Source organism: Mus musculus, chromosome 15, assembly GCF_000001635.26.
Source record: "Mus musculus strain C57BL/6J chromosome 15, GRCm38.p6 C57BL/6J".
Taxonomy (NCBI): Eukaryota; Metazoa; Chordata; class Mammalia; order Rodentia; family Muridae; genus Mus; species Mus musculus.
The window spans coordinates 79,659,020-79,669,662 of NC_000081.6; the positions used below are offsets into that span (position 1 = coordinate 79,659,020).

General features: G+C 49.5%; 1 protein-coding gene and 1 long non-coding RNA gene across 3 annotated transcripts; one reads left to right on the forward strand and one right to left on the reverse strand.

Annotated features, from left to right (window-relative positions):
* Positions 1-83: 83 nt before the first annotated feature.
* On the forward strand, positions 84-8,641 carry Cby1 (chibby family member 1, beta catenin antagonist). 2 transcript variants are annotated; one of them, NM_028634.3, is made up of 5 exons: positions 208-274; positions 2,352-2,505; positions 6,627-6,732; positions 6,812-6,930; positions 7,969-8,641. In NM_028634.3, exons 2-5 carry the CDS (start codon positions 2,428-2,430, stop codon positions 8,047-8,049), a joined length of 384 nt encoding a protein of 127 aa, NP_082910.1. In that variant the 5' UTR covers positions 208-274; positions 2,352-2,427; the 3' UTR covers positions 8,050-8,641. The 2 variants fall into 2 exon arrangements, with proteins under 2 accessions (XP_006521547.1, NP_082910.1); XM_006521484.4 differs by lacking the exon at positions 2,352-2,505 and having other exon boundaries at positions 84-274.
* On the reverse strand, positions 4,071-7,995 carry Gm30877. The gene is made up of 3 exons (XR_384249.3): positions 7,762-7,995; positions 7,345-7,512; positions 4,071-6,855 (listed from the first exon to the last, which is right to left on the reverse strand). It is a non-coding gene; the product is annotated as a predicted gene, 30877 (long non-coding RNA).
* Positions 8,642-10,643: the final 2,002 nt, after the last annotated feature.

The following is a 10,643-nucleotide window of genomic DNA, read 5'->3' on the forward strand; positions in this document are numbered from 1 at the left end:
GTCGTGCCCAAGGCATGTGTGTATCTCCAGAAGTCGTGCCCAAGGCTTTCTTCTATTCGTGAACCTTAGAGAGTCCGCAGGGGCTCCGCTGCTTCGCGGAGGCTCGTCTCGGAGCTGGCTCCCTCTGCATTCTCAGTGGTAGAAGCCAGAGAGGCTGCGCATGCGCACGATGGTTGCCCGGCGCCGGCCAATCGCGGTCGCGGCGGTTGACGCGGCCTGGGCAGATCCTTGCAGAAAGCTGCAGGCTAGCTCGGGATTCCGGCTTCGCAGACAGGTACCTCTGGGAGCGGCGGGCGGATATCCGTGCCAGTAGTGGTGGGTGGGATGCCCGGGTACCCCTGGAGAAGCGGGCAGGCTGGACCGTGGCATGCTCCGCGGGCACCTCTTGCGACGGAGACTCGGAGATGGTGTTTTGACCCCATCCTTTGAAGGTCTTCTCCTAACCCGTACAGAACTCTTTGGGTTTTGTGACCCGTGAGACTGGCTGGCTCTTAACTTTTTCGAGACACCTTTCCCTTTGAGAATCCAGTGAAAACCAAAGATGCTTCCTTCCTTTATTTTTTGTCAGAATGAAGAGAATGTATTTTATAGCCTGATGCAAACTAAAGCTTCGCACAGTAAGTGCATTTCCCTGTAAAGGGGGACAATTTGATCTACTTCTCAGGGTCATGGTGAGCATCAAATGTCCCAACAGTTTGTAAACATGAAAGCACTCTTAACCTACGAGCTGCAGGCTGTTATCATTCGTGATTATAAATAAGGGACGTCACTGGCCGGAGAAATGGATCAGAGTCTCAGAGAACTGGTTGCTGTTGCAGAGAACTGGGATTCGATTCCCAGCTCACAAACGCCAGTAACTCTAGTTGTAGAATCTGCAGACACAAGGCACGACCATGGTATCCCAGGCAAAACACTCAGACACATTAAAAACAACAGCAAACAAAGCCTTTGAGGCCCTTGGGGGATGATAAAACGTTGGACTCCCCAGAGGGTGAGCAACAGGGTTGGTTGGGAACCAAGTGCAAACCTTTAATTTTCTTGGCCCATAGTCTTCTATGAGAGAGCTTCCCTAAAGAACCCTAGGATACCTTGAACGGTGTGTGTATGTGTGTGTGTTTAAAAAAAAAAATCTGTGAAGGGGACTAGAGAAAAGGCTCAGTGAATGTGGGTACTTGCTGCTCAAGTGTGAGACCATGGATTCAAGTCCCCAACATCTCAGTTAAAAGCCTACCACAAGCCGGCGCGTGGTGGCACACGCCTTTAATCCCAGCACTCGGGAGGCAGAGGCAGGCGGATTTCTGAGTTCGAGGCCAGCCTGGTCTACAAAGTGAAGTTCCAGGACAGCCAGGGCTACACAGAGAAACCCTATCTCGAAAAACCAAAAAAAAAAAAAAAAAAAAAGCCTGCTACAAGCTCGGACCCCTGCAATGCTAACACTGTTGGTGGCGGAGACAGGATTGCTTGTGCTCGCTGGCCGCCAGTCTAGCTCCAGGTTCAGTGAGAGACCCCATCTAAAGGGAATGCAACAGGACACCTGACGTCCCCCCTCCAGACTCCGAATCTGCACACAAATATTAATAAAGTGGATACACACACACACACCTACCTGCACATATGCATGCATTCAGCACATAAACACATAATTGGAAAAAAAAATGTACCATGAAGCCTTGTGGTTTTATGACTTCTCTCTACTTGTTTTATTTAAAAAGCTGACCTCTTCCCCGAGCCTAAGTGATGTTACTGATTTTATGAGCATTGCAGGACGTTGTGCTGTGACTAAAGCTAGTGTGCCGGTGAGTGTCGTGATACTTATCGAGACTGTGATAAGTACCGCTCTGCATCCGGGAGTGAAATCCGGGTGTCGCTTCATGGCTTTAGGATGCCATCCAGGCTGAAGTTCCCGTACTTGGTGATGTTCTTACTGGCCAACGGGAATGGTAGAAATTTCCTCCCTGGCTCCACACTGTGATGCTGGCGAGGCCAACTCGTGACAGAGTTGCCTGAGGTTAGCATCACTGTGAAGCCACACAAACTTTGGTTCCAATGCCCGTTCCCACCAAAGACCTTGGCTTTCCAAATGGGGTGACTAGGAGAGGCATGTCGAGGGGCAGTTGTGAGTGAAATGGGTTTATGCAAAGGCCTTAGCCTATACTGCCTGGCACATAAGAAGCACCCAGCACATGGAAGCTCCTTCCAGAACTATTAGGACCTCAAGCCTTCTTTTGCTGTTCTGTATAAATGGATAACTCTTCCCAGTAGGTACTGCGGTAATTGGCAATCATCAAGGTGTAAGATGTTCTAATGGATAGAGAACAGTGAAATGAGGTCGCTGATCTGTTTGACTTTAGGAGACGGAAGTGCTGGTGTTTTCTCGCTGGGTCAGGAAGGAGAAGGAAGTGCTGGCGTTTCCTCACTGAGTTAGGGATGCCTCTCTTTGGCAGCATATTCAGCCCAAAGAAGACCCCTCCTCGGAAGTCGGCCTCTCTCTCCAACCTACATTCTGTGAGTGCAGACTGGGTGGCGGGAGTGGTCTCTGGGTGGAGAGGTGACTCTGTGGGAAGGCATCCTCGGGGTTTATATTATTAGTCAAGACTGAATTCCTGCATGGGAACTACTACTGGAGTTTATTCAAGAACCTACTATGACAGGCAGCCTCCTTGTGATAGGGTCCCAGGTGGTGGTATCCAGTCTGGCTTGCATTTTAGTTCAGATAATTCATTTCAGTCATGTTTAAAGATCAAATCCAAGCTGGGTGTAGCGGTATACCTCTACTCTCAGCAATCAAGAGGTAGAGGCTGGGGGATCTCTGTGAGTTCAGGGCTAGCCTGGTCTATAGAGTTCCAGGGCATCCAGGGTTCAGAGAGAGACTCTGTCTCCAAAAGTAAAATAAAATAAGGTCAAGTTCGGGGCCTTGAGAGATGGCTCAGCCAAAAAGGGTACTTGTTGCTCTTGCAGAGGACCTGGGTTGGGTTCCCAGCCCGGACAAGGATGGCTCACAACCATCTGTAGCTACTGTCCCAGGGGATCCACCGCCCTCTGCTGGCCTCTACTGGCACTGCACTTACAAGGTTCACAACATACATGATGGCAGAGCACTCCTACACATAGAAGAAAAATAAATCCGCAGTTGTTTTGAGAATGGAGTCTCTGTGTAACCCTGGCTGTCCTGGAACTTGCTATGTAGACCAAGATGGCTTCAAACTCACAGAGATCTGCCTGTTCCTGCCTCGGGAGTGTTGGGATTAATGGTGTACACCCACATACACTGCCCCCCCCAAAAAAAAAAATCAAGTTTATTTCGGAGATTCACAAAAGATGTTGACTTGTCACCGTTAGTGACACTTGAAAGGATAATAACAGTTCTGAAAGAGGGGGTCCAAAAACATCTGGGGCCATGACAGCACTGGGACAAAGGTAACTTTCCAAAGGCAACATGGAGCCCCCCTGAATGCAGGGCCTGCGCTTAGAAAATACATAATAAAGCCATTCCTAGTTATGAGATGTAGATACACACAGGTCCATTCCTAGCTATGAGATGTAGATACACACAGGTCCACGCACACAGGCCTTTCAGCATCTGTGACCACAAATCTGGTCCTTCGTTCCCACCATATTCCTGCCCTTACATCTGGGTGCTACTGCTGTGTCTTTCACACCAAGAGATGATAGACCCTCGTCTCTTTGTCCCTTTCCCACGTGACATTTGTGCAGATGAGCCAAGTCTTTACAAGTCTGTGGGTTAGGTAGCAAGCATCACCCCAGCTCTAAAGGCCATGAGTCCATTGCCTCTAGTCCCCAGTTAGGATCATGACGGCAGCCCCTCTAAGGCCAGGGATAAACAGTGTGGGATCCTAGTTCTCCATGCCTTGGACTTCAAGCCTCCTTCCAGACACCGACGACAGAGATGCACTTGGTACTCTCACTGGGACAACCCTTGTCCTTAAAGGCAGCAGCGTGCTTCTAACGCTACTGTCTGAGAGTGACTGGAAGCTCACCCTCCCTGCAGTATTTGCAGGACATCACAGGCAAGTGCTGGGATAAGGAAACACAAAACATGGTGCACAGAGTCCTTTTAAGATGTGTGTATTTATTATGTGTGCAGCATTCTGCCATCAGGTCAGAAGAAGGCACCAGACCTCATCATAGATGAGTGTGAGCCACCATGTGGTGGCTGGATATGAACTCAGGACCTTTGGAAGAGCTGCCAGTGCTTTTAGCCTCTGAGCCATCTCTCTATCCCCCAGGGGGCTCAACAGCATCCTGTTATTCCAGGACAGTGGCTCAGGTCCTGAGGAAGGCACATAAGGTACCTCATAGCCGTGTCTTCTGTGCACCTTTTGCTTGGGCCACCCATCCTTACAAGAGCCTGTAAGGCTATGCCTGCTGCTCTATGCCTGTTGCTTTGCCTGCCCAGAGGCATCTTCTCTAGTCATCAATTTCATAGCAGCCAATTGATAACTTTGTGTATCCACCAACCTTTTAGGTGCTGAGTAAGGAAAAGAGGGACCTGGCTTGGTGGTACAGGTCTATAATTCCAGCTGCTTGGGAGGCTGAGCCAGGATTACAAGTTCAAGGCCAGCCGGGACACCACAAGACCCTCTGAAAATTGATAGTATATTTAAAAAAGGAGTTTCTGGAGAAGGAGGAGATGAGTCAGGGGAGGGATGTGAGGGCCTAAGTTTAATCCCCAGAACACTTTTAAAATCTGGGCGTGGGCTGAAAAGACAGCTCAGTGGTTAATAGCACTTGCAGTTCTTGAAGAGGACGCAGGTCAGATTCCCAGCACCGACTTGGTGCTTCACAACCATCCATGACTCCAGGACCAGGAACCTAGTGTCTCCTGAGCTCCACAGACACCGGACATGCATGCGGTGTACACACACACACACACACACACACACACACACAGACACCGGACATGCATGCGGTGTACACACACACACACACACACACACACACACACACTCACACACACACACACACACACACACACTCACACACACACATACACACACACACACAAACCTAATTTTAAAAAAATCTAATAAAATAAAACTCTGGGTACTGTGGCACATGAGTGGGGGGCAGTGCATAGGAAGAAGACACCAGGCTGAGGACAAGAGGCTCTTGGGACTCACTGGCCGGCCAGCCAGCCACCCTACTTCATGAGCTTCAAGACAGTGAAAGCCCCTCACCATAGGTGCTGAAGAAGGGGCCGGGTGGGGGCGGGGTGACTGGGAAGAAGGTGGTTACTATGGAAAATGCAGAGGGGAGGGAAAAAGAGACCCTACCTATAGCGCAACCCTACCTACAGCACGCCTTTGTTTGAAAATATCATCATGAGAGCTAATACCTATATGCTGACTTCTTTATTGTTGTGGGGGGCAGAGTTGAGACAGGGTCTCTCCATGTAGCCCTAGATGTCCCGCTCCTTCATCTGTAGATTGAACTGACCTTGAACTCACGGAGATCGACTTGCCTCTGCCTCCTGAGTATTGGGGCTAGAGATGTGTGGCGACCATTCCTAGCCTGAAATTGTTTTCAAACTGTAGATAGTACCTGAGGAATGACAGCCGAGCTTGTCCTCTGGCCTCCACACATGTGTGTAAACATTCACCTGCACACACATGAACACTTATGTACACACACACACACACACACACACACACACACAGTAAGAGATATATGTCCGTGGAAGTATATTCAAGTCCCAAGGTTCAAGCCCCAGAAACAGAAACAGAAAAAAAAAAGAGGAGGCGAGGGGCCAGGGAGAACCAAATCCCAGCATCTGTTGCGTGGGTAGACATTTTAACAAGGAGAGTGATGTGGAAAGAGAGTTGTCACTTTAAATAGGGTGCTCAAGGGAGTCCTAACCAAGCAAAGGACATTTTAGCATACACTTGAAGGAGTTCGTCCCTGTCTTTTTCTATCTCTTTCTATCCACACATGCACACACACACACACACACGCACACATGCACGCCTGCCTGCCCGTGTCAAGCTGGTCACGTCTCCTCTCAGGGTTGGAGGATTCCCTCTGGCAGAGCTGGCCATGCTCCTATCTGAATGCACAGGAGTCAGGCCTGACTTGAGGAGTGTTTGATGAGTTCTGTCAAAGAATACAGAAATGAGACTGCAGGACATTAGACAAGTCCTACCAGGAACTGTTAGGATTTTGTGCTTCCATATTAAGCAAAGGACAACTTGCAAGTTTCTTTGAATTATAAATATACACTGAAGAGGAGGAGAATGAATTAAAACCAAGTATGATTACATATGTAAAAATGTATGGTGGGATTCTCTGAACTGTCAAGTAGTTGTAAAAAAAAATACTCAATTTATGAAGGGACAGTGGCACACGCCTTTAATCCCCACACTTGGGAGGCAGATCTCTGTGCGTTTGAGGCTGGTCTGGTCCACATAGTGACAGCCAGGATAGCCAGGGCTGCATAGTGAGACCCTGCCTCAAAAAAAAAAAAAAAAAATGTGTCTCTAAAGGTGCTAAGGCCTGGTGGGAGGAGAGCTGCCCGTGTTGTTGGGTCTACAACTGGTGGGAAAAGCTGGGGCGTCATCTCTCCTTCTGATGTATCTCTTGTTCTTTGGTTTCCTGGTGTCTTACCACAGTTAGATCGGTCAACGCGGGAACTGGAGCTGGGGCTCGACTATGGAACTCCTACCATGAACCTGGCGGGGCAGAGCCTGAAGTTTGAAAACGGCCAGTGGGTGGCAGGTGAGTGGCCCTTCTGGATGTTTTGTCAGTCAGGCTGGCAGAAGGAAGACTCCTTTCATTCCTGTTTTGTGTCCTCTAGACTCCGTGATTAGTGGGGGTGTGGACCGGAGGGAAACTCAGCGCCTGCGCAAACGAAACCAACAGTTAGAAGAAGAAAACAATCTCCTGCGGCTGAAAGTGGACATTCTGCTGGACATGGTGAGGGAGAAATCCCCAGGGATGCCTAGGTTTCTCCTTTAGGGAAGTCCTACCTTGAGTCTAGCCATCCAACTGATTTCCCCAGGGCCTACTTACTGGGTCTGTTTCCTGGGTATCCACACACAAATGTAAAAGCCAACCTTGCCACCAAAGGCTGGAGCAGGGATATATTACAGTACCCACAATCCCCGTGCCCGTGGTAAGGGTACTCCTTTAGTCCAAGCAGGGTCTGATAGCCACACAGAAGAGGTCTAGACAGCAGAGAGGGGCTCTCCGACGATGCCCAGGATAGTGGCAAGAATGGAGATTGGACGAAGGCATCCCAGGTGGTGAGGGTGTCTGCTCGAGTTTGGGGGCATCCTGCCTCAGATCAGCTGAATCAGTGACCAGTGCAAACCTTCGAAGGGCACATACCAAATTAATGTCGGTCTCCTGTGTCTGCTGGGCCTGGCAGTGCGTGTGCAGGGGGGGACAGGCGTGAGGGAGCTGGTGGGCAGCTTCTTTGCCCCACCGGCTACCCACTCTGTGACCTCATCACTCCAGCAAGACAACTGGCATCAGAGTAGCACCTTCCTCTTGGACCTAATAACAAGAGAAACACACTGAGAGCAGAGACCGCCTGCCTTCCTGCCCTCCCTCTGTCTTCATGTTCAGTGTCTGCCCCCTTCTACTGTAAACCCTAGTCAAAAGATAATGATGAGGAAAGGAGAAGTATTTTTAGAACATCCCATCCCCCTCCCCCATTTTTTTTTTTTTTGGTAGCATTGTTCGCTAAGTGCCATTACACGAGACTAGACAGCGCAGATTTATAATCTCTGAACTGCAGCGTACCCAGCGTGTGTGTTTCTGTCCTTCACACATGGTATGCCATGCAGCTGTGTAGATGTGCTAGAGGCACGAGGAGGAGCAATCCCTCTGTCTGCCAAGGCTTAGCTGGGTGAGGACTGGTAGTTTTCCTTGGTGCACAGCCGCTGCGCACGTCTGCAGCGGGGCCTGGCCGTAGCTTTCTTTGTAACAATCCAATGCTCTTACTTCCAGCTTTCAGAAACCACTGCTGAGTCCCACCTAAAGGACAAAGAGCTGGATGAACTGAAGGTTACCAACCGCAGGAGGAAGTGAAGAGAGCCTGGCAGCACTCGCTAGGGGACTGGAAAGAGCCCAGTGACCAGGGGAGGAGGATGCGGCAGAGCCCTTTGATTTCCCGTCAGATTAGCAGACTAGGGGAGAGCATTAACAGGCCCTGGCTCCCTTGGGCAGGGGATAGGGAGGAGACACAGGATGGAAGAACCCAAGGTGCCAGGCCAGGGCCATAGCCAAGCAAGCACCCCAGGTCCACCCAGGGTGTCAATCTAAAACATACCCCAGGAAGGCCTAGAAATAATGAGCCTTGGATGCTGTCGGCAAGTGACAGCATGTAACTGCCTGTGTCTCAGAATCACCATATTCAGACAGCTGGCAGCTCACCTCTTGACACTGGTGTCTGGGGTTTGGCACTCCTCCCAGAGAGCACCTCGCGTGAGGGTGCCCAGTAAGTGGCTCTGGGTTGTCTGCACCCCAGCCCCCGGAACCCCCAGCCGTAATCTCTCTGCCTTTAAAGAGCCCTCATCCTCAAATCCACAGCCTCTTCTGGCATCAGCTTCCCAGCAGCAAGCTCCAGCCTTCCACAGCACACTGTAATTTACTCTTTTTTTTATTAAACGGTGTTCAATAATCTCTGTGTAGCAAAAATAGATCAACATCAACCAAAAAAAAAAAATGTAGCTTCCTCAAGAAGTAACCAGACCCTGGGTTCAAAGTTGGTGTTGCTCCACAAAAAGACAGGAGTTTTAGGACTGGGAGAACGGCACCTTGAAGAGGGAACCACCCTGGAAGAGAAATGGTGACTTCCTGTTCCACTTCCTCTGTTTTCCTGCGTCCTTGAGGTAGTACTGGTGCCCACTAGCCAGTCAAGAAGTGACAGGTGGGGGCTGGTGAGATGGCTCAGTGGGTAAGAGCACCTGACTGCTCTTCCAAAGGTCTGGAGTTCAAATCCCAGCAACCACATGGTGGCTCACAACCATCTGTAACAAGATCTGATGCCCTCTTCTGGTGTGTCTGAAGACAGCTACAGTGTACTTACATATAATAAATAAATAAATCTTAAAAAAAAAAAAAAAAAGAAGTGAAAGGCAGTGCCCAGGTTAGTGTGAACCAGCCTCCTGTAGCCAGAGAGAAATCCAGTCCTCAGAGTCCAGCAGGGAACACAGGTAGAGGCAGGGAACACGGGTAGATAGGCATAAGCCAGAGCATTAACCTGAGGACCGCTACTGTGGTTACCTCCTGATTTGGTACTGAGCCTGACAGTGGGCTTCAGTCCCTGGCATGCAGCCCCTCAGCCCTTCAGCCCACTGCTGAGGTCAAAGACACATTTCACATCTCCACAGCTCAGCCCTGTCAAGACACGTAATTGTAACCAGCGTGACAACACAACACACTCTTTAGTTTGGAAACTGCTGTAGATGACAGGGCAAACCTTGGAGGCCTGAATCTCAGCCCACTGTGGCAGAGGTGTCTATACCGAGACTGTAGCTTAAAGCCCCTCCTACAAGCCAACAGAACACTGCAGCGAGTGAACAAGGAGAGCATAGTGGAGAATTGCAGCTCTTGATCTTTCAAGGGCCAGGCCTGGAGATCTACTTTTCTCCCCTTTAACTCCGACATTTTCTGTTTCTATGAGGTAGGTTGCGTGTGTCCTACTGCTCGATGTGGAGGTCGGAGGGCAAATGTCAGGAGTCAGTTTTCTTTGTCCCATGTGGGTCCTAAGGATCAAACTCAGGTTGTCAAGCTTAGTGACTTGCGTTCTTACCCCATGAGTCATCTTGCTAGCGCTTAATACTGAAGAAACCAAGAGAGGATCCAGATGCATCAAATAGGTAGACATTATGGAATAATGGGGCTTGCTTGTGTCCGGATCACTGACTGTTTTTTGGCAACCATTTATTGAGCACTGCTGATGCTGGGTATCTTTTTTGGTTTTTTTTTTGGTTTTTTTGTTTTTTTTTCTTTAAGACAGGGTTTCTCTTGTGTAGCCTTTGCTGTCCTGGACGAAACTAACTCTGCTGACCCAGGCTGGCCTAGAACTTTGAGATGTGCCTGCCTCTGCCTCCTGAGGGCTGGGAATAAAAGTGTGCAACTGTGTTTAATTCTCATGACAACTTTAGTACTGTTTTTCAGTTGAAGAAACCGGTCCAGTGAGGTGAGGGCTAGAAGGGAAGGAGCTATAGCTGGAGCCTCAGGGTGCACTTGTATGTCCAAATGATGTGACTTCCCCTGCCAACACTGGCACTTTAAGCAGGGTGCTGGAGTCAGAAGGTCGTAGAGCGGCTGTACTGTGAAGGACTTATGAGCTGAACGCTGCCATAGCCCTGGTCTGTCCTCTGCTCCGGGCTCAGGATTTTCTGGATCGTCTTGTCCACCCCCCAGTGGTCTGAGGGTGACATTGTACCGCTCCACTGTTTGCTCTCTTGGCAATTTTGCAATAGTTGAAAACCCTTTTACTGTTAAGCAGACTCTCTTAAACTTACGTATAAGCCGAGCACGATGTTGCATGAGTTTAATCCCAGCACTTTGGAGGGAGAGGCAGGTGAATTTCTGTGCGTTGAATGTTTTCATAGAGAGTTCCAGGACAGCCAAGCCTGGAACTTAAAAAAAAAAAAAGTAATAATAATAGATCA

Excerpts from the sequence above, each read along its gene's own strand:
- Cby1 (XM_006521484.4), top strand. The coding sequence starts at position 161 with ATGCGCACGATGGTTGCCCGGCGCCGGCCAATCGCGGTCGCGGCGGTT. Across the intron at positions 6,733-6,811 it reads AAACGGCCAGTGGGTGGCAG|ACTCCGTGATTAGTGGGGGT; the intron begins GTGAGTGGCCCT and ends TGTGTCCTCTAG. Across the intron at positions 6,931-7,968 it reads TGGACATTCTGCTGGACATG|CTTTCAGAAACCACTGCTGA; the intron begins GTGAGGGAGAAA and ends TCTTACTTCCAG.